This window comes from Vicugna pacos, chromosome 10, assembly GCF_048564905.1.
Source record: "Vicugna pacos chromosome 10, VicPac4, whole genome shotgun sequence".
NCBI lineage: Eukaryota > Metazoa > Chordata > Mammalia > Artiodactyla > Camelidae > Vicugna > Vicugna pacos.
The window spans coordinates 5,633,815-5,657,681 of NC_132996.1; the positions used below are offsets into that span (position 1 = coordinate 5,633,815).

At 43.9% G+C, this 23,867-nt stretch overlaps 1 protein-coding gene across 1 annotated transcript; it reads left to right on the forward strand.

Moving 5' to 3' along the window:
* The first annotated feature begins 11,264 nt into the window (after window positions 1-11,264).
* On the forward strand, window positions 11,265-21,996 carry MMP8 (matrix metallopeptidase 8). The gene is made up of 10 exons (XM_072968898.1): window positions 11,265-11,400; window positions 13,118-13,362; window positions 14,035-14,183; window positions 14,271-14,396; window positions 17,208-17,369; window positions 18,715-18,832; window positions 19,595-19,728; window positions 20,303-20,456; window positions 21,434-21,537; window positions 21,722-21,996. Exons 1-10 carry the CDS (start codon window positions 11,290-11,292, stop codon window positions 21,829-21,831), a joined length of 1,413 nt encoding a protein of 470 aa, XP_072824999.1. The 5' UTR covers window positions 11,265-11,289; the 3' UTR covers window positions 21,832-21,996.
* Window positions 21,997-23,867: the final 1,871 nt, after the last annotated feature.

The following is a 23,867-nucleotide window of genomic DNA, read 5'->3' on the forward strand; positions in this document are numbered from 1 at the left end:
GGAGCGTTAATTGGTACCACGATTGCGAAGCAAAATTCAGTTGTATCGTAACCCCAGCAGTTCCACACCCGGGTATCAGCTCTGACCGTGGTCCACGGGAGACTTGCAGAAGGATAATGATTAAGGATGCGTTTGAGGGCAAGGAGGTAGCAGCAGCCTGCATGGCCTTTGTTTAAGAACTGACAATTAGGTTATGAGCTGTCTGTATGACTGTATTTGTGTGTATCAGAATACTATGCAGCAGTAAGAAGCAGTACTCAAGGGTAACTCGAGAGCAGCATGGACTGACATGAAGGATGAAGTGTTAATCGAAAAAGTAAGAAACTCAATGGAATGTAAATTACAGTGCCACTTATAAAAAATTAAAGTCCACATACAAAACAACGCTATATATTTCTCGAGAATATATGCAAACTTAAACCAACATTTGGAAGGAAAACTAAAAGAATATGTATTAAATAGATATTTTCAGGCAGGGGAGGGTATTTGAGCTGTGGTTTGGGGTAAAGTGGAAAGCAGTGAGAAGAACAATAAAAGGGGTCTGTCCAGACTAATGATGGTAATGCATCCTGCACTGAGGGCTGTGTAACAAAATGGATGTGTGAGCTAAAAAAAAAATAAGAAAAAGAAGGAAAATGGAAAAGGAAGGGGAAGGGAGGGAAAGGAAAGAGGAGAAAGGAAAATGAAAGAAAACTTGAAAAACACTAAACATCCCCAAAATAGAACACAAATCATCTGTTTTCTTACCACTCAAAGCTAATATTTGGGGCCATAATGAAAAAGAATGAAATCATGTCATTTGCAGCAACATGGATGGACCTAGAGATTATCACATTGAGTGAAGTAAGTCAGACAGAGAAAGACAAATGTCATATGGTATCACTTATATGTGGAATCTAAAAAAATGATACGAATTTTATTTATAAACCAAAAATAAACCCACGGACATAGAAAACAAACTATGGTTACCAGAGGGGAAAGGGCAGGGGAGGGACAGATTACGAGTTTGGGATTAACAGACACATACTGCTATGAATAAAATAAACAACACGGACCTACTGCAGAGCACAGGGAACTCTATTCAATTTCTTGTAATAACAAATAGTGGAAAATTATCTGAAAAGAAAAACTATGTATGTGGTTATACGTAAAACCAAATCACATTGCTGTACACCTGAAACTAACATTGTAAATCAACCACACGTCAATAAAAAATAAAATCTTTAAAAATATTTGGGGCCAGAAACTTCTAACATTTTTAGTGCTTATGTTTTTCTTTATAAATATGAAAATATAATGTATATACTTTTTTACAGCCTGGATTTCTTCACATAGTAAAGTTTAAGATAATTACATAGTCCTATGTATGTGTTAATGAAAACATACTTACTGATCTCCTACTATGTGGATGCTCTGTCTTAGGCATTTTGGATACATCAGCTCGCGATGAGCACTGTCTTCATGGGGTTCAGGGGAGACAGATAATACATAGCAAATACAATTTTTTTAAGTCTATAGGAAGATGACACATGTCGTGGGGAAATAAGAAAAAGTACACAGGAGGAGGGGAATGAAATGTTGAGGAAGGGGAGTCAACAGAGTGCTAATTAATGAGAACAGTCTGGCAGGTTGTCCCTTCAGAGAAGACCTGAAGGAAGAGCAGGCACTGGCCACGTGAACACCCAAGGGAGAGTGTTCATGAAGAGGGAACAGCCAAGGCAAAGATATGATGGACACAATGGATTCAGGAAAAGCAAGTGGTCAATGCGGCTCCAGCAGAGCGAGGGAAGCCAAGAGTAGGAACTGAGGTAAGAGATGGGCGAGATCTGAAAAGTCCTTATAGTCCACCACTTACACTCTGAGTAAAATCAAAATCGGGGACCCCTTGCCGTGTTTTGAGCAAAGCAGTGTATGCTCCCTGCTGTGTTGAGTGTACACTGCAGAGTAGCCAGAATAGAAACAAAAAGGCCGATTGTCCTGGCAAGAAATGGCGGTGGTTCAAACCAAGGTGGTAGCGCAAGAGAGCCACAAGAGATCATTTCTGTTTCCTTCCATTCTCTGCATAAATTTCAATTTTCTTGCAGTTTCATCTGTACCTCTTTCCTGTTGACGGTAGGAAGTCATCAAGTCTTCAACTGTTATCTGGCAGACTTAAAATTTTTCCTTTTACCAAGCTCTAAAAGCAAATTGTGACATGTCTGGACTTTGGGGAGCACCCTTCTCTGCAATGAGATCCATCTCCACTCCATCATCTGCTGAATTTGCCGGAAAGCTGTTTGTAACTGAGAGAGCTTCACGTGCTGTGCACCATCTACCTTGCAACCTCACGACCAGTCTCCAGCAGCTGAAGGACAAGTCGTGTCTGAACCATGCTCAAATAACCTGTATCACAGTCACTGTGTGACCACAGATGACCCTGGCAGTGACCTTCTAAAGCTGCTACCACAACAGGACATTAAGGACATGTTCTGTGGATGGAGGGAGAACAAAACTGTGTTCTTAGGGACTTCATGGCCACGCTGTGGAGTTTCTCATTCTGTTTTCTCACCTACAGTAAACTATGCATTTTAATGAGCCTTGGCTGAGTCTCGAATGCTCAGTTCTCCAACTCACCTGCCTGTCTGAACCCTCACTATCACCCTCAGTAAATGAGATCACGGCCATCAAGTTCCCATTTCTGCTTCAGACTCCTGACCTGATCAGCAGCTCCCTGCCGAAACGGACTCTGGGCGCCCTCTAGCGGTGATATGCGGACATGACCACCACTAGCCTGGCTAAGAGTGACAGGTGTCTCTCCCACGACTTGATCTAGGTCTTGTTTACGTCCTTACGCCAGCCCAGCCTCGGAGAATCTGACGTCTTACACTTAGGACACACTACAGTTCTGGAAATGTCTTCCATATCTTATAACAATCTAATTTTGGAATTAAGACGTAGAAAAAAGTCTGGATGGAGACATCAAAATGTTAACAGCGGTCACCTCTAGAGGCGGCAAGTGAGGGGAGGTGGGGGGCTGCGGAACTTCACATTTATTTTTCATACTTCTGAGTGTTTGAAACTGTTTTCTTTTTTCAACAAATGGGCACAGATTCCTGTGTTAGTAGAATATTTGTAAAGAAATGATTTCTAAGATAAAATAGATCTTTTGACCAGCCCTTTATAGTTTATAAACTGCTTTTCATCCATCCCCTCCTCAGAACCCCTGGCCATCCTGAGAGATACTTTCCCGCCCAGCTGTCAGAGACCCGCAGCTCTTCTGCATTAGTTTCACTCTGTGCTGGGTGTGTGCCAAACACTTTCCATGCACGTCTGTATTTCATCTTCACGGCATTCCTCCCACGTAGGTGCTATTACTACCATTTTACACATGAGGAAGCTGAGGCTTAGGGATATGAAGTGAGTTGTTCAGGGTCCCACAGCTCTAAGTGGCCAATCAGGGATGTGAAATTGAGGCACAGAGATGAAGGAACTTGTCCAAGTTCAAGTAAATGGTAGAAAGGGGTCAACCCAGGTCTCCAGATTTCCACTCCATGTGCAAAAAATAAACTGGCTGCCTGTGAGGACCCTCAGGCTCCTCTGAAGTTCCGTCCTCATGTCCTAGGCAACCACACCAGCAGAATTTGGAGGAAAAAAGGGTCAGAATACTCCTGTGGTGACCTTAGTGTAACATTTAAACTAAAGAAGCTATAAAGGTGAAAGGTGACTCCAGTCTATGACTTTACTGAGCTTTAACGGAAAGAGTTTGGAGTCAAGTAATGAAACCAAAACTGAATTCCCAAATCCACTTACATTACACACCTGCTAGCTGTGTGACCTTGGGTAATTCACTTAACCTCTCTGATCCTCAGTTTCTGTATTGCTTTTAAAATCCATGCTTAAGAGATTTACATGAGCTGAAAACAGCAAGGAAACGAATTCTCTCTGGGAGCCTCCAGAAGGAAATGGAGCCCTGCTGTCACCCTGATTTTAGCCCAGTGAGACCCCTCTCAGCCTGCAGACTCCAGAACTATACGATATTACGTTTGTCTTGTGTTAAGCCACTCAGCTTGTGGAATCTGTTTCCTCACCCACAGGAAACTAGTATCCGTCGATTAGTCAGTCAAAGGGCAGGTGTGGGGTCTTTCTGATATTTGAGATTTTTAAAAGTTCAGTTGAGACCCACTGATCAAGACAGGCAAGAACATCCTTTCGTGGGGACCCTAAAGACGTGAGATGGAGTTTATTCAGATGAGTTCTTGCCTCCAAGGATGCCAGGCAGGGTGCAGGCTGGGCCAGGAGGTGACAAGGAGGAGGCGGGGTGAGGAATGGCGCGCTGGACTCCAAGAAGTCTGCGTGTGAGGGGAAGACAGTGAGGGCAGTAACTCAAGTGGTTGGAAGGGTGGGGGGAGGGAAGGCAAAGGGTGTGTTTTGTTTTAATGGAGGAGCCTGATGGCATTTGTAGACAAAGGGGAAGGTGTCTGGGAGGGATAAAATGAATAGGTCCTGGGGCAGAAATACTGAGAGAGGTCCGCGGACACGACAGGGGGAAGTTATCAGGGATGGGGATAAGGGAAAGCAGACTTTTTGTGACAGAAATGAGGCAATTTGCCTAAAGGAGATGGCATCTCTTTGTAGAGCTGGGCATGAGGCTAGGCAATCAACAGTGGCGATTTAGAAAACACACCTCAAGAGGAATGAAAAACGAGACACCCAGCCACAGGGCTCGACTGAACTTACTACCACAGCTTCTGTAGGTCGCCTCCGATTGCTTCAAGTTCAAGCCCTGCCCCGGCTGCCACCTGCCTCCTCAAGATGACAGCTCTTCTGTTATCCAGACAACGGACGCCATCCCGCGCAGGTTCCCCAGGGTACACCTGTCATGTGGATGGCTGTCCCGCAGATGTGGGGTGTGACGGCCCAGGGTCCCTCCTGTCCTCCTCGACCTCACTTCTTCACCATCCGTCCTCCCACAAAGAGAGATGTCTCTCCTCTTCAGGAAGGAAGATCTGTGGCCACCCCCAGGGCCAGGTCCTTTCACCACAACTCGTACCTTACCTTTTAATTGTTCTCTTTACTTACAGCTTCTCCCCTCCGTAGTCTGTCCTAGACCCTGTGACCAGATCTGCTTCCTTAACTCAGCTCAGACCATCACTCGGCTCAGAGACCAACAAAGACTGCTTGTTATTGTTTCTTTTATTTTTCATTGAAGTGTAGTCAGTTTACAATGTTCTGTCAATATCTGGTATACAGCATATTTCAGTCATATAGGTAGGGACACACATATATTCCTTTTCATATTCTTTTTCACTGTAAGTTACTATAAGATATTGAATACAGCTCCCTGTACTGCATAGAAGACACTTATTGTTTATCTATTTTATATATAGTTGTTAGTATCTGCAAATTGCAAACTCCCAGTTTACCCCTCCCACCCCCTCACTCCCCGGTAACCATAAGTTTGTTGTCTATGTCTGTGATTCTGTTTTTGCTTTGTAAATAAGTTCATTTATGTCTTTTTCTTAGATTCCACATGAGTGATATTGTATGGTATTTGTATTTCTCTTTCTGGCTTACTTCGCTTAAAATGATGATCTCCAGGTCCATCCATGGCATTATTTTATTCTTTTTTATGGCTGAGTAGTATTCCATTGTATAAATACACCGCAACTTCTTTATCCAAGACTGCTTGTTATTGATCTTTGATGTTCAGTTCCTGCCCTTCCACCATCTGGTTCCAGCCTACCAGATCAACATGCTTCTCTTTATAAATTCTGCCCTTATAACCCTCAGAACCTTGTTAATCCCCACACATAACCCAAGGTTTCTGTGATTTATGAGAAATATGTAGTTGGTCATTCAGAGCCACAGTTCCTGGCTCACAGCTCCCCAAACCCTTGGGATTTCCTAAGTGTTGAGAGTGATAAAGGTGTCTTTGTGAATGAGGTGACTTTTGTAAAGAGCTAAGATGAGGGTTGGTCACACAGGCCCCAGCCATGTGGTTAACTGGTTAACCATGTGTGTTGGAACTTCCAGTCATACCCCTGACCTCTGGCAGGTTGGAGGTGGAATCAGTTGCCAATGGCCAATGATTCAATCAATCAGGGCTGTCTGATGGAGCCTCCATAAAAACCCAAAAGCACAGGGTTTGGAGAGCTCCCAGGCTGGTGACCACGAGGAGATGGGGGCCCCTTCCCGCATACCTTGTCCGTGTATCTCTTCCATCAGGCTCTTGCTGAGTTATATCCTTTTATAATAAACTGGTGATCTAGTAAGTAAGATGTTTCTCTGAGTCCTGTGAGCTGTTCTAGCAAATTAATCAGACCCAAGGAGAAGGCGGTGAGAACCCCTGATTCACAGCCAGTCGGCCAGAAGGCAGTCACCTGGGCTTGTGACTGGTGTCTGGAGTCGGGGTGGGGAAGGAGCAGCCTTGTAGAACGGAGCCCCTCACCTGTGGAATGGGATGCTGTCTCCAGGCAGTGTCAGAGTGGAGCTGAATTCTCCTGCTGGTATCCAAGAATCGCTTGGTGTGTGTGGGGTACCCTCCCAACACACACATTGCAACTGAGTCTCATGACACTAAAGGAACTTCTCAGGTCTCTGCCTTTACTCTTTGTTTCTCCGAATTCCACCCTCATTCACCCCAACCTCAATGCCAAATTGTTCAGAATTCACCTTGAGACCACCCCCTGCTGATCTGTCCTGTGGGTATGAGTGTTCCTTCTCGTAAGTCCCTAAAGTGTGGATGGTCATGCTCTTGTATGTTCACTTGTCTCTCCCACAAAGGGGCTCTGAGCCCATTCTCCAAGTCACCTGGGGTGCTCCCTAAGATCGTACATGCCTGGGCCCCACCCCAGAGATCCTGGCTCAGGGGCTGGAGCCCACTGATCTGTATTTTAATGCAGTTTCTGATGTAGAGTGAGACTGAGAATTAATGTCTTATTTTGAAACTTCCTCTCACTGAGAGAACAAAGGGGGGATTACCAGGAAGGACCAACGGAAAGGAATGTTTGGATCAGCTCTCTGAATCTCAGCTTCCTTGTCCTTAAAATGAGCATGATGACCCCTTCTTCCTTGGGTCATTATGAACTTTAAGGGTGAAAATATGCAGCAAACATCAGGGAGCCCTACAGACTGCAGGCACTCAACACACACGTGCCCCTCGCCTGGGAGTAAAGGCTGCCAGGTCGGCGCAGTGCTCCACACATGATGTCTGTGTGACTCTAGCTTATCCACTTACCCTCTGTGCGAAGGGTGTGTAAGTCACACACGTATGTCCCCTGGCTGCCCTGAGCACTAGACCCTGAAGGAAGCTGTGTGGAAGTTACTTCATCACCAGTGGCTTAACTTTGAAGCACTTCTCTTTCTGGAAACGAGGACCTTTTCAACACTGCTAACTCGGTTCACAGAATGGACACAAGGACTCTCACGGCCGTAACTTCATCACATTCACACGACAAAGAGCTCAGCCCACAGGAGGGTTGACACAGAGCTGTCACACATACTGTCCCCTCTGATCCTCCCGAGGCCACGCAAGGGGGCTGTTAATGTTCCAGTTTTATAGACCTGGAAGCGGGGGCTCAGAAGACCTTGAGATGATTTGCTAGAAGTTACGTAAGTAAGAAGTGGCAAAACCACGACTCGGACCCAGTTAGCATCATTTCAAGTTCATCGCTCTTTACCTTCACCACAACTGATCCCAACGGTTATCCTGTTAACTTGACCCGGGTGTGTGGACACCATCCTGATCATCACAGTTCAAGATCGCACAACACAGAGGGCCTTTATGAATCAAACATCCGTCCACTTCGCTGGGTAGGTACCTGGGTCTTGGCGCGTGCGCTTCCCCTGCTGGCTCACGCTCCCCGTTGGCAAGCTCCTCGTCACCTCTCAGGGCTCAGGCACACGTGAGCACCTCCAGGCAGCTTTCCCTGCTACCCTTGCCCACCTCAGCCCGCTGGTCGCATTCTTCCTCTTTCTTTGTTTCAAACTAAAGAGGAAACAGCATCTATGCAATCAGTTCAATCTCTTTGGGCCTAAAAAGCAGGCCTGAGCTGTGAAAACACAACCTGCTGGGTCGGCTGTGGAAAAGCACATCAGAGGGTCGGACGAGCTCGCTGTCTCCAGAGGGCGGCGTGAGGGAGACAGGACGGGCCTCGTTGCCTTTCATTGTCTCTGTCCGAAAAGAAGTTTCCACCACCTTCTTTACATGCTTGAAAACCTGCAATATAGGGAACAAAGGCTTCACTTACAAAAACTGGATACATTAAGAGTTTGGGATTAACAGATACACACTACTATATACAAAATAGATAAGCAAGAAGGACCTGCTGTATGGCACAGGGAACTATATTCAATTTCTCTTTTTTACTGAGGTCAAGTCAGTTTACAGTTGTGTCAATGTCTGGTGTATAGCATAATTTTTCAGTCATACATATACATGCGTATATTCATTTTCATTATAGGTTACTATAAGATATTGAATATAGTGCTCTACAGTGGAAACTTGTTTATCTGGTTTTGTGAGAATTCTCCTTGTATTTCCAACCTAAGAGATAGTTTGCCAAAGCTCAGTAGGTATTTTGTGCGAATTGTTCTGTATGGAGGCATAGTTTTTGTTGTATATGTGTATTCCCCTATATTCAATTTCTTATAATAATATATAATGGAAAAGAATTTGAAAAAATATATATGTATGTATATATATAGCTGAATTGCTTTGCTGTACACCCGAAACTAACATTGTAAATCAACTACACTTCAATAAAAAATGAAATTAAAAAAAATTTGTAAGCTTGTTTGTTTTTCTCCAGGAAGAAATTGGCTTAAAAGGCAAATTGCACCTAAGTTCACACTAGGGTGTAAATGACTGACAGCTTGTCTTTTCCCAGGAGCAGGTTTTCTGAGGGGAGAGGGCCTGAGAGAACTCTGGGTTCCAGGCGCCCAGAGGAAGGAGGTGCAGACATCGTGTAGGTGACGGGTGGTCAGGCGTATGTAGAGAAAGGATTCAGAAAGCGGAAGCTGGAGGCCCTGAAAATAAACGTAGCCTTCTCCACCACTGTATTGGGGCTGGACCTGACTTCAGGGATCCGCACCCAGCAATTCTGGTTTTTAACACAACATTTACACAAACACTAGAGAACTGAGTTCACCAAAGTTGTAGATTCTCGTCTAAATCACTTTCCATTACGTTCAGAAGAAAGTACATTTATAAGCCTTGTAAATAAGTCGGTGCATCAAAATAATTCAAATTAGGGTAGGTCAACGTTAAAGCCGTCTCACTTAGGACGAAAAGGTGTTTTTTTTCACTAAAAATCGCATGTGGAGTAAGCCACATCATGACCAAGTTGTGTGCTCAGGGAGAGTGAAGCTGATCATACCTCAGAACAGCCTGAACAACTTGGGAAAAGCTAGCACATGAGGACAAGGAATGGGTCCCCACATCTCTGCACATCCACGTTCTAATTTTCCTTCCAGAACTATTTCAAATTCTGCCTCCCTCATGAAGACTTCCTTGATTCTACCCACCCTGACCATTGCACTTTCCTCCAGACTCCCACAGGATTTCATCTGAGCCACTATTAACTGTCTCCAATCATCTAATACCTGTCACAGCACCCAGCGTGTGGTAGGTGTCAGGGAGTGTTTGTTGAGTGAATGTAAGAATCCATATCATAAACATTCACCTGCTATCCAGATACGTTCTAGCCCAAGACATATTTCTTCTCACTGTTTAAAAAGCTCCTGAGAGACTTCAAGAGGGGCTGGAGCCATCTACCAAAGCATCTCAGATAAAGACATTGGTAACATATTAACACATGTAATACACCATACATGTTGACATACATATTTACACACGAGAATGCCTGCCCTTGCAGAATGCAGTTGACCCTTGAACAACATAGGTTTAAACTGCACAGGTCTGCTTAGACTCAGATTTTTTTCAGTAGTTGCTACTACGGTACTACACGGTATGCACTGGTTGGATTCGCCAATATGGAACCACACATACAGAGGAACTAAGTATACAGAGGATAGATTATAAATTGCACGCAGAATTTTAATTGTGCACAGAGGCAGCGCCCCTAGCCCTGCCCCTTGCTGGAGTCAACTGTACATATAAATATATGGAAGTGAATATATACAGACAGTATACGGGAGCAATCCACATGCACGGGGAGTCAGAATAAGTGGGACCAGGTGATGTGACTTGAAAAGCACGCCTGAGGACCTCTGACCAATACTATGCAGCCATGTTGTCTGAAAATCCTCAGTCCTTCCCCGTGGGAGTGTAAGCCTCCTCATGCTCAGTCTCCCTCTTCTTCTCCGTGAACACAAGCCAAGGTCCCCCCGCTGTTGCAGGCCTGAGCTACTGCTCCGTCGTGGGCCAGCCGGGCACTGGGGCGGGTGATGAGGGAACGGGGCTTGATGTCATGGCTGCCAGCTCAGGCTCCAAGCTTCTCCCCTGGGCTGGATCCTGGCTTCTCCGCAAGGTCGAGTGTCTCGTACAAGCCATCTCACGTCTCTGGGTATGATTCCATCTGCAAAATGCAGGTAAGACTAGCACCTACCTCCCAGGGCCTGGTGAGGATGGAGAGAGACGATGTGCACGCAGCGTGGACATCTGGGCCGTAACACGTACCCAGCCAGTGACCATTACTATCATCATCACCAGCATTTTCTTCGTCGTCTTCGCCCTGGGAAGTCCAGCTTGCAGACTGGGGATTTTCTAATGCACTGATGCCAAAACCGCATCCTCCAGGAGCTGCTCTAGGACCCTCATACAAATCCAGCTCTGTCACACGCACACGGACGCACGCTCTCCTCACCTCCAACCAGGGTGGGTAAGTGAGAGGTTCTCGGCTTGGGCTCCTCGGCCCCACGATACCTCCCACTGACCCAGCGACATCCTGCTGCATCAATGCCACAGCCTCGGCCCCTGACTGCCCAGAAAACGCCAGCCTGGAGGTGACTGCTGTCCTCTAACCGCAAGATTCGTCTCCTCTCCCTCTTCCTTGACCAATTTTGCAAAAGGGAATATCCAAAAACCCCAAAGGCAGAGTAGCAAGTTGGCCTTTTTTTCCTGTTGAAAGACTCCCCCATTGGCGGGGGCACCGGACGGCAGTACAGCGTTAGGGAACTGCGCGGGTGTAATTAACCTGTGTTGCGTCACGCTCCTGATGGGGCAATTGTTGAAGACACGCTTTATAAGGGGCCAAAAGAAAGCAGTGAGTGACACAGGATGCTATGAACTCTGGGGCTCCCGCGGGGGCAGCCGGAAGGTCAGGAGGGGTAGTTTTTGAAGAAAAGACCATGTTCAGTCTGAAGATGCTTCCGGTTCTGCTCGCCCTGCATGAGCAGCTTTCTGGGGCCTTTCCAGTACCTTCTGAATCTCCAGAAGAGAAAAATATAAAAATTGTTCAGGTAAATTCGTTCTCCTTTAGGTGGGTAGTTGATTTGCTGGTCATTAGGAAACTGTGTGGGTTGTTTTCTTTAGTTAAAAGAGCCTGAAAGAATTATGTGATTGATTTATTTAAGGCTGAACGTCAAATGTTTTCATGACTCGGAGGGTTCCAGCTGGGCCCTCTGAAAACTGGACATGCAAACAAAGTGGGCTCTTCAACCCTTGGAAACCAGTGCTTTCAAGCTGCTCCAGCTGGGGAAAACTTTTAGAAGGAGTGGTTTTAATTACAAAATTAAATGACATTCTTTCTCCCTCATCTAAGATCTTCCCTTCCAGTGTATCTGCAATCCAGTTACTACATGACTGGTGCTTTCTAAATGGACTTGTCTTTGCAGCCAAAAATCTCAGGTGTACAAGAAGGCATGAGGATGGGGAAACTGGAAGGAACTAGAAATCAGCTCCTAATGTAATCGGATTTCCAAAAACCAGATTATGGGGCTGTTTATAAACTCTTGGGCACACTATGAAAGCAAAACCAATAGCTTTTTTTCCCCCATTGTTTCATAGTATGAATGTCAGGCCAAAATTTTAAGAAACACAAGGCAATGCTGTCAGAAATTTGTCAGGCACAATTTTCTTAGCATTACGGTTTTAGAAAATCATTTTTTCTTATTGATTTTTTGCTTCTCTTTCACTTAAATATATATGTATATGTGTGTGTATATATATATATATTTCTTACAAGAGTAAGTCACCATGGGCTAATAGCTAGAATTAATTAAGTACTTACTCTGAACAAGGCACTCTGTTCAGCATTTCACAAACATTGTCTCATTTCATCCTGTGAAGGTGTTTTGGTGTATTGTTATTTCCACCTGAGAGACAGAAGTGAATCTTAAGTCATCTAAGTGACGTGTCCAAGGACACACAATCTGTGGCAGAGCTGAGATCTGAACCTGAACCCACCCGATCCTAAAGCCTGGGCGCGCACAAAAGGGCTCCGTCCTGTGTCCCTTGCAAAGTGCCACTGGGGGCTGCTCAGGGTGAGAGAGAGAGAAGCCTCCTGATTGGCTTGTGAAGACCTCTCGGAACCTTTCCCTAATGAGTGCCGGCCCCTCCCAGGGAGTCACTGTGGTGGATGAAATGCTAATGGCAGTCGTGCTGCTGTTGCCCCAAAACGCATTTGGAGTTCTTCATTTGAAATTGTCAGTTCTCATTTGAGAAAGAACGTGGTGAACTGGGGCCTGATTATCGTCTTGGCAAGTTCCTGATTTCTGTGCATCTTCTTTTTTTTATTAATTCTTATTTTTTATTGAAGTGTAGTTGATTTACAATATTAGTTGCATGTGTACAGCAAAGTGGATGTTTCTTGGGGGGGGTAATTAGGTTTGTTTGTTTGTTTGTTTACTCATTTATTTTTGGTGGAGGTGCTGGGGATTGAACTCAGGACCCCATGCATGCCAGGCGTGCACTCTACCACTCAGCTACACTCTTCCCTCGTGAAGCACCTATTTTTAGGCGTAAACATTAACTGTAGCCTTGAAAGGAGGGCCCGTTCTTTCCGGTGGGCGGGGGTCTCTCAAAGTCAGCCAGCAGATTTGCATTTTTCTGTCTTTGTGACCATCGGGCTACTAGTTCTGGTGTGACTCCTGCAGTGACTTAGAAAGCGATGCAGAATACCCAGAGAACTGACAACAGTTTCACAGCCGATTGCCTCGTGTGTTTGTCTTTTTCCAGGATTACCTTGAAAAATTCTATCAGTTACCAAAGTACAGACACCCGTCTGAAAGGAAGAAGAGCGCGAGTGTCATTGTCAAGAAGCTGAAAGAAATGCAGCGGTTCTTTGGGCTGAACGTGACCGGGAATCCGAATGAGGAGACCTTGAAGACGATGCAGAAGCCTCGCTGCGGAGTGCCCGACTCCGGCGATTTCATGCTAACCCCGGGCAACCCCAAGTGGAAGCATGCTAACCTGACCTACAGGTGATATGTCTAGAGTTTCAGATGTCGTTCACTCAGCCAGTGTTCACTGAGCTCCGATGACATGCCAGGCGCCGTTGTAGACTTGGGGTACAGCAGAGACAGGCAAATGAACAAATGCACTTGCTCTCGTAGAGTTTAGAATCTAGTGCCTGAGTAGGAGAATGAAAGGGTAAAGGCCCCGTGGGTTCTTTTCACTCTGGAGCTCGCCATTGTTGTCTTCCTTCTCTGATGATCTCAAGAGGAACCTGGCAATGTTAGGCTGCCTCTCTAAGAACTCACTTTAGGATCCAAAAAGGGCTTAAGCATTGCTGGAGAGAATCTAGCCCCACCATTCAGGCATCTTGTTGATGAGAACAATAATAATGTTACCCAAAATCTGTTGAATATTACTCTTGGCCAAGCAGTGAACTAAATGCTTTCCATATATTAAATCCCAACAACAACCCGACGAGAAGGGCACTATTTTATGATCCTTATTTTATGAATAAGGAAACTGAGTTTGAAGATCTGTAGTCACTTGTCCAGAACCCACGACTGTCTTCAACTCTGAGGTCTGCCCTCCCTCCTTAACCCAAAACATCCCAACTAACTCCAAACTAGAGCAATTCAATCTGCTGACAGACGGGTGTTTTAAACAATAATGAACCTTTCACATGCCCTCTCATTTTGAAGGATTATTAGCCAAACAACAAACTTGACAAACGATGTTGTGGAAAGATATATAGAGAAAGCCTTTCAGCTCTGGAAGAACGCATCATCCCTGAACATCACCAGGGTCTCGCAAGGAGAAGCGGACATTAAGATTGCTTTTTTCCAAGGAGGTAGGCTCAAAGCAGTCATGCTCAATTTCGCTTTCCCTGGCTAAGCTGAGATTCAGCAAATACCTAACACGAACTGTGTTATTTCAGATCATGGTGACAACTCTCCATTTGACGGACCCAATGGAATCCTGGCGCATGCCTTTCAGCCAGGCCCGGGTATTGGAGGCGATGTTCATTTTGATGCAGAAGAAACATGGACCAACACCTCTAAAGGTAAATTGACCAAGGCTGTGTCCACATGCACTTTCTGAATGAACTCTTCCACATTAGAATCCACCCCCCGCCAAAACACACGCACATCCAAGTTACTGTAACATTTTAAACTCACACAAACTGACCGTTTAAAATTCTCACCACCTCAAGACAGTAAATCCATTTAGATTTAGAAAAAAAATCCTGAAACTAAAACCTGACCTTGTTTTCGAGGCAGGAATCAGAAAACAACAGACCATGGCCAAGTCCTTCCTGGCCCTTAGTGTATAAATGAAGTTTTATTGGAACAGGATCACATACTGTCCTGTTTATGTGTCATCTGTGACCCCTTTCACACCACAATGGCAGAGCTGAGCAGGTATCACAGAGACCACGTGGCTCACAAAATCTAAAATATTGACTCTCTCGGACCCTTACAGGAAAAATTTCCTCACTGGGTATATCTTCATTTTAACAGTGTGAAGTTTAATGATATTTGAACAAGATTCCCATTTTTGGAAATTCAGACATAATTGGGTTTATTTAGAAAACCGTCCTATTTAAGAAAGAGCATCCATCTCATGATTCTTGTTCACCTAATTATTTCACCTTCCTTTTCAATGATACGTTCCCATGTAGCAAACCCCCACCCCCGTTCCAGGAGAAGACTCAGAGCTGGACCACCTGTTGGGGAGAACTGGGTGTAAGGAGGGGTGTGCCCAGACCACGTGGTGCTTCACAAGGCCCCGGACACAGGAGGTCACAGAAAGCTTCTTAGAAAACAATAGGAAAAGAACGTTTTACCTTTGCTTGGGACCTAATCCTCCCACCATTTTCTCAACACATATGTTGTGAGTGTTTGTTCTAGCTCTACCTAAGCCCCTGTGCTAGGCGCTCTGTGTACCCCAGGTAATAAACACTCCCCACTCCTCTGCATTCCTGATCCCTGCCGGGTCAGGTAGTCATTACCTGTTTTTTTTAATTGAAGTATAGTCAGTTACAACGTGTCAATTCCTGGTGCACAGCACAATGTCCCAGCTATGTATATATATATACATATATTCGTTTTCATATTCTTTTTCACTACAAGATACTGAATATAGTTCCCTGTGCTGTACAGAAGAAATTTGAACTAAATGAGCCAGATACCCACCTGGACTCTTGATGGCCAGTCTCTGCTTCCTCTAATTTTTCCCAACACTGCAACAACTTTGGTCTTCAGAAAACCCATCTTTACACTGGGGAAGCTCAGGGTTTCCATTTTCCGGATCAAATAATGTACAAACACCTTCGCTTACCATCACAGGGTCTCAGTGACTCTCCTATCTAATCTTTCATGCCTTGTCTCCATATGTCACACACAGCAGCCACGTTGCACGGTCACTGTCCCTGGGTCACATGGTGTGCTTTCCAACTTTCCTATGTTTGCTCGCCCTGTTTCTTCTTCCTGAAATGCCCTGCCCTGCCCCCTAAGCCCCACCGTTCAAAATCTCCTTCTTTCCGTGCTATGCCAACTGTCACCTCCTTCATGTCTTTCGGCTGGAAATGAGACCTTCCTTTCAGAATGCCTTCACTTCTCCTTCTCTGTCTGCTCTTTTCATTACTCTGTGCATTCAGATTGTTTGCACATGTCTCCCCTTCTAGTCTTTGCATCATGACAAATCCCCCAGAGCCCCTTGCACCATACTCCAGGCACTCAAAGATGTTTTTTAAAGCATTCCTGACTGCAAAAATGGAAGGAAGGGATGATCAAGAAAGCAAATCTTGGGGCATGGGTAGAATATTCCAGGCCAGTTATCAGCAGGAGGTTGCACACTGGTACATGCACAGGTCTCGCCCTCATACCTGGCCCAACCCCAGCTCTACCACTTATTAGCTGCAAGATCAATAGCAAGATATTCAAAATCTGTGGGCTTCGGTTCCCTTACTGTAAAAATATTTCTAACAATACTTTATTAAAATATTAAGATTAAATAATATTACAATTTCCAGCATATGAGAAAGTGCTCTACAACCATGATTATTATTTTTTTTGAGTAAGCAGGTAAGAACATTCACAATGTGCTTGTGAGACAGCATATAGACCAGCTGGAGGGGAGGAGTTATGTCAGAAACCCATCCCTCGAATGTCTGCCAAAGCCACATGGAGCAGCCTTGAACCTGGCAAAGGATCTCAGGCCTTATTTGATAGGAAATGCAAGCCTTGAATGGTTTTAGGTTCCCAGCTGCGAAAGGCAATATGTTCATGGAAGTTAAAAGATAAGGGAAGGGAGCAGTAGGAGGCGGGGTTTGGCTCTCTCTGGTGGAGAATTCCTCCAGCTTCTTGGAGAACGTAGCATCAAGGAGGAGCCGGTGTGAGGCTATGGGCAATTAGGGAGCCACAGAGAGTCATCTCAGCATCTGAGGCTTCTTTTCTAAATACCTCTTCACTGGGATTCTAACGAGGCTGTGGGTCTGGGAGACTGGAGAGAGGTGGGTGTGGGCGCTCAGGGGAGAGGGCTTCCGAGGGACACGAGACCTGTGATGGCTCTGCCATCATTTCTCTAAGCCCAGGTCCATACCCATGAAACATGAGAAGTGGAATAAAGGCAGCTCTTCCTGGTGCTCAGGTTCGATGGGAGGCTCACAGCCACCTAATCTCAGCATATAACTCCTGCAGGATTCCCTCCACTCTTGATTTCTTCAGGCGCCTGGAGAGAAAAGGGATAAGGCAGGAGTGGGAAGGGCTGTTTCTCCAGGCATTTCTGACCTGGAAGCTGCATTCCTTGAGATCCTGTTTCCACTACCCTTCAGTCCACTTGGAGCCATTCACCACCCATGTTTCCGTTGCAGATTACAACTTGTATTCTGTTGCGGCCCATGAGTTTGGCCATTCCCTGGGGCTCTCTCACTCCACCGACCCTGGTGCCTTGATGTATCCCATCTACTCTTTCCATGATCCCAGCACCTACGTGCTCCCTCAAGATGACATCAACGGCATTCAGGCCATCTATGGTAAGGTCATCTGAAGAGCAGCAGTCCATGGTGGGACCTGGGCGTGGCAAGGATGCTCAGGGCGGTCTTGTCTGCGGTGACAGAAGTTGGAGGGCAGCTGGGAGTCTATCAGGTGGAGAACCTATGAGTAAAATGTGCTGGATGCGTGCCACAGAGTCCCGTGCAGCGCTGAACTGGAGGTCCGTAGGGCAGCAACGTCGGTAGGTCTTTAAAGTGTTGTGCTTCATGGAAAAGAAACAGAATGATAACATCTTCCACGGTGTATAAATTTCACAGCACAGTTGAAAATACATGTAGACACAACAAGGCATTTTCAAGAAACATGCTAAGAACTATATACATATGTACATACATACATATATGTATAGCACATCTAGATTGTTGTCTGTGGGGGAAAGAGGGAGCATGGAGTACAGAGAGAAGGAAACATTTTTTAAAGACGTGAGTGATGCTTTTCAGGGAGGGATAGAGACCTTTGACCCTGTTTAAGTAATACTGTCTGGGTAAGACCGGCCCATCTCTCCTTCCCCTTGCCCCCCTGCCCCCTGGTGGCTGTGAGTAAGAACAAGAAACTAGACATCTTTGCAGCTCTCTTGATTTTAAAAATAAAAAACAAACAAACAAACAAAAAACTGTTGAATGGAATGGAAGCGGGAGGGGTGGTGTGGAATTGGGTAAAGCATTCTCCCTCTGTGCTGGGACCGCGGTACAGAACCAAACATGCAGACGGTCCCACAGCTACACATTTTTTCATGCAGCAGGATTTTTCAGGAATGATGAGACCCACTCTAACTGCCTCTACTACCCAACCAACACCTCTTCCCCTGAAAACACCTCCTTGCCTCGCTCATCCATGTTTTAAATTCTCTGAACTGTTCGCCGCCTTTATTCTGCAATGAGAAAACACATTAAAATGCATAAATACTTATAGAAAAAATGTTGCTAAAATTAGATTTCTGCTGTGGGGCAAAAGACTGAGCTCAGCTCCTTTCCTGAAGGTGGATTTTAGTGAGAAAGGAAGAAGTGGATCCTGAGTGACTGAAAATGCAGAAAGAGAGACGAGGAAGGGAAGAAGCAAGTGTAGGGTGCTGATTTCAGACTAAGGGAGGGGAGAGGGGAGAACTCAAATTTCTTCGCAACTTAACCGGGAACTGTCCCTAAAACCACCATTCCTCTTTTTTTTTTTTTTAATTAAAAAAACTGTTAAGAAGCCCTAAGGTACTCGTGGGATAGTCTGGTAGGATTTCTTTTCACGTGAAGTCCCGTCGCCGACCTGAGAGGTATCTGAAGTACATTATAAAAGTCACACTGGACTTACGCTTATGAAAAGCCTTTGTATTTGCAGGACCTGCAGACAGCCCCGTCCAACCCACTGGGCCAACCACACCCACAGCCTGTGACCCCAGACTGACGTTCGATGCTGTCACCACCCTCCGAGGGGAAATACTGTTCTTTAAAGACAAGTATGAGGATGAACTGTTCCTTCCTTTGACTTCTTTGACTGGCACAACTTAAAACCAGATTCTAATTGTCACATACTATACATTATTATATAGTGTTCCCTTTGACTTCTATGCCTCTGTATCGCATTAGAATTGAAGAACTTTCTAGGTCACTCAAAACATCCAGGAAAAGACAAAAACCTCAAACATCGATAAGCATTTCAATGTTTGTGGTGGTGTGACTAGACATGGGCTCTGCCACTTGGGAACTTTACAGGGGGTTTCCCCAACACCACAGTCACATTCAATTCCATCCAGACACGGCCAAGTAAATGGAAACTCTTACTTAATCAGCTGCGGGGAAAACCATCTGACTGACTGAGTTTTTCAGTTTTCCATCAGCTACCCTGTGACTGGGTAATCGCAGGCTGATGCTACTCCTATTGCTTTTGCTACAATGCCCTAAATATTCTCACCATACTGTAGCAACAATGATGAAAGAGACTAACAAGATAAGACTTGTCAGGGTGTGAGGGGGGACAGTGCAGAATGTAACCAAAGAAGGTCGCTCCTATCCCCTCCTCTAAAAACTGTGAAGTGCTCACCAGGTGGACAGGATCGCCATAAAGCGCTGGCCACATGCTGGTCCCCGTGCTGGAAGCACTGCATTCATGTTATCATCAGACCCTCACAGCAATCTTACAGGGCCGCCGCCAGCCCAAGACTCCCCGAAGCTGCCTGCTCAGATGGTGGTGCATGGTTTTCTCCATTGTGTCGCACCAGGTACTTCTGGAGGAAGCATCCTCAGGTACGAAGAGTTGAACTCAATTTCATTTCCCTCTTCTGGCCGACCCTGCCAGATGGCATCCAGGCTGCTTATGAGGATTTTTACAGGGACGTAGTTATCGTATTTAAAGGTAACCACCTAAAGTTTTCATTTTATTTTAGTTCTTCCCAAAGGGAGGGGCAGGACTTTTTTGGGGTCCCTTCTAGGCTGAAGGAGATGGGTCAACGAGAGGGTGTAATGCGGGCTGGGCTTTTGTCAGAAGATGTGGGTTGGGGCCCATCTCCAATGACCAACTGCTGTGTGAACTTGAGAAGGTTGGACCCTCTAAGGGCTTAGTTTTCTCATCTACAAAATGAGAAGACCTTCTTAGATCACCTTTAGTGTTCTTCTGCCCTCATCCCAGACATAATTTTCTAAGATTCCCCAAGGCTGTAATTTAATCTCTGTATAGAAGTCACATGAGATAAGACATCCAACTGTGGGGCCCTACATGTCAGGCCAAGAAGTTTGAAATATTTCACGGGAGCTGGGGAACCACTTGGGCTATCAGAGTCCAATGAACTTAACTTTACCACCTGTATCTTTTAAAGACTTTTTTTTTCCATTTTCATTTCTATGATGATTTTATGCAAAGACTAAGAAGTGGTATATATTTTGTAGGAATGGAAAACCTTTATCTAACATGTAACCTGAATCATTGGCAGGCAAGCAGTACTGGGCTCTGAGTGGGTATGACATCCAGCAAGGTTATCCCAAGGACATACTAAACTATGGCTTCCCGAGCAGCGTCCACGCAATTGACGCAGCTGCTTCCTACAGGAGGAAAACATATTTCTTTGTAAACAACCAATTCTGGAGGTAAGGAAAATTATTTTTTTTTCATTTAGAGATTGAAATCTATATTTCTTTACCCCATCTGCAAACCGTCAATGATCAGTCATCTGAAGGTTTACAATATCTAAGTGCTCTTTGACAGACATTTTTTCTCGGAAGATGATTGATGTTCCTATGGCTTTTGAAAGGTTCATTCTCATAAGGTTAAGATGCTTGTGCAATGGTATGGAGGATTCTATATCATGAGACAGAGCAAACTCTAATAAAAAAGTGGGATATGAAGAAAGATTAGGCTAAATCTCATTTATTCTAATGAGAGCTAAATTCTAAGAGTTAAATTCTACCACACATAAGCAAATATTGTCCAGACAGCCTACAGAACTTGATGCCCACATTGAACTTATTATCTATATTTATTCAGAGAGAGAGAGATGATGAACCAATTAAATAAAAGCCTTAGAACATATAGGCTCTTCTTTTTGAAATTAACACAGCACTAGCAATCTGTCTTAGAATTAGTGGTACCCATACATTTTATAAATAAGTATGCAACCTTAGGTAAAGGAGTTAATCATTCTTAGTCCCAGTAAAAAGGACATTGTGAAGAATGAATGGGAAAATGTGAAGGCACTTTGTAAATTATGATGCAATTTTTTAAAAAAACCCATTATCTGAAACATTATCCTGTACACCAGAAATTGACACAACATTGTAAACTGACTACACTACGGTTAAGAAAGAAAGAAAGAAAGAAAGAAAGAAAGAAAGAAAGAAAGAAAGAAAGAAAGAGAAAAAGAAAGAAAGAAAAAGAAAAAGAAAGAAAGGAAGAAAGGAAGAAAAGGAAGGAAGGAAGGAAGGAAGAAAGAAAGAAAGAAAGAAAGAAAGAAAGAAAGAAAGAAAGAAAGAAAGAAAGAAAGAAAGAAAGAAAGAAAGAAAGAAAACTGTTATTATTATACACTGTATTGGCCTTAAAACACAGGATAATTTTTTTTTCTCATCAGATATGATGACCAAAGACAATCCATGGATCCAGGTTATCCCAAAAGCATAGCAAGTACCTTTCAAGGAATAGGAAGTCGAGTTGATGCAGTTTTCCAGCGGGATGGTAAGTGAAAAAGAAAACCAAACCAAAAAAAAAGAAAAAAAACTACTAATAAATTTGTTTCAATTTTCTAACTAGCTCATTTGCATTCAAAAGCTATATTGGGACCGTAGTGGGATCTTTTTAATTGAAAACATCCAAGATCTTCTACAAACTAATTCAATATATTATATCTTTTCTTTAATAGATGTCTTCTTTTTCTTCAGTGGACCAATATATTATGCATTTGATCTTAGATATCAGAGGATTACTAAAGTTGAAAGAAACAGTCGATGGCTTAACTGTAGATACGGTTGAAGGAAGAACAAATGTGTTCGTAACCACTTTCTGAATGTGGGAGAGAAGTCTAATTTGCCTGTCCATTGTGTTGTGTCCTGTTTATGTCTTTCTCGACAATAAATAATGTCGTTTGCTGTCACTGTATTCGCTGGACCTGTCCTCAGTGAAAATACGCTTGGAGGATTCCACTGACTGCTGAGGCTGCCTTTGTTCTCACATAGTCCGTCTCAGGTTAGTGAATCCATCGCAAGGAGGAGATTAAGCCTTCTTTGTCCTCCTAATATTCACCACTTCACTACTCACTTACCTGACTTCTAAAATGCTCATTTATTCTCCGGTCTTTTAAATGTATCTCAAGTATACCTGCTGCATGTAATTTAGCACTGGATTTTGTCGAGAAGGATTATGAGCAACTTTGGAAAGAAATATCATGGCTACGTGTTGTGGGTTGAATCGTGTCCTCCCCGCCAAAAACAGATACGCTGAAGTCCTGACCACAGGTAGCTACGAATGTACCTTATTTGGAACTAGAGTCTTTGCAGAGGTAATTAGTTAAGATGAGGTTGTATTGGATTAGGGTGGGCCTAAGAACTGATGATCCTGTAAGAAGAGGGGAGACACAGGCAAGCAGTGGAGAGGCCATGTGAAGACAGAGACACACACGGGTACAAGGCATCTCCCTGCCAAGGATTGCCGGCAACTACCAGAAGCTGGGAAGAGGCAGGGAAGGATCCTTCCTAAAGCCTTGAGACAGAAGAACATCACCCTCCCGCACCTTGATTTTCAATTTGTAGCTTCCAGATTGTGATAAAATAAATTTCTGCTGTTTTAAACTACCAAGTTTGTGATAACGTCGTTACAACACCCCTGGGGAGCTGAGACAGTACATCTGCACCTAAGAAAATGAATCAATGCAGAATGACAGATTGAAATCCCAGTAAAGGTCACTGGCATCTTCCCAGGGATGCAGCAGAAAAGATGGGTTCTGCTTCCTCTCCTGCCTCGCTGTGGCTTCTAGAATCCAAACAAATTGGCTAGTTAGAGCTGTTGTCCCTTACTTCTTTTCCCCTGGAATCCTCAATAGGACACCCTCTACAGATAACCGGGCTTTGCTGCACAAACAGGACAGTGCTGAGCACAAAATTCAAAATCTCATTTAATTGAATTAAACTGAGCTTAGATGCACAAATTTGCTAATGACTCTTTTCTGTTAAGAACTTTAAGATAAATAAGTTTATACTGTACACCACAGGGAAATATATTCAATATCTTGTGGTAGCTCACAGTGAAAAAGAATATGAAAATAAATATATGTATATTCGTGTCTGATTGAAGAATTGTGCTGCACACGAGAAATTGATGCAACATTGTAAACTGACTATAACTCAATAAAAAAAGAACTTTATGACTTGTTGGAGCATAATGGCTAGTCCAGATATCACAACGTTTGTAATGTCATATTTGCAGTTGCTAGAATGTAGCGCACCTTATTACACATTAAACAGGTGAATCATAAAATATTTTTTTCACTGGCACATCTTATTTTCTTTTTCTGCTAAAGCTTTCAAACCCCACAGATAATTAATTTAGTATTAGTTGATACTTCATTCTGGTTCAAAAATTATCAAATGAGTTCAAAATAAACATTTTAAATGCCTGACTTGTGATCTACTATAATTTCTTAAGATACTACCATCAAATAGTTCATTCAAAATATAAAAAAGATAACAAATTTTGATATATTTGCAGCCATTTTTCCCTTATCAGAAATACCATAACATTAATATTAAACTTTTAGATATTGCTTCACAGGTTTATGAAATTTTGTAAATATTCAGTGTCCTCAAAAAGTCCCTCAAATATGTCAATAAATTATTCTCCACTTACTTTACAAGATAAGAAAACAGAGCCTAGTATATACTATAATTTCATTTATTCATTCATTTATCCAACAATTAATCCCCTACATGTTCCAGACATTGTGTCCAGGAAAGTGAGAGACATAGATGAGCAATACTTTGTCTCAGTGTCAAAGGGTGAAAGGATTTGCAAGA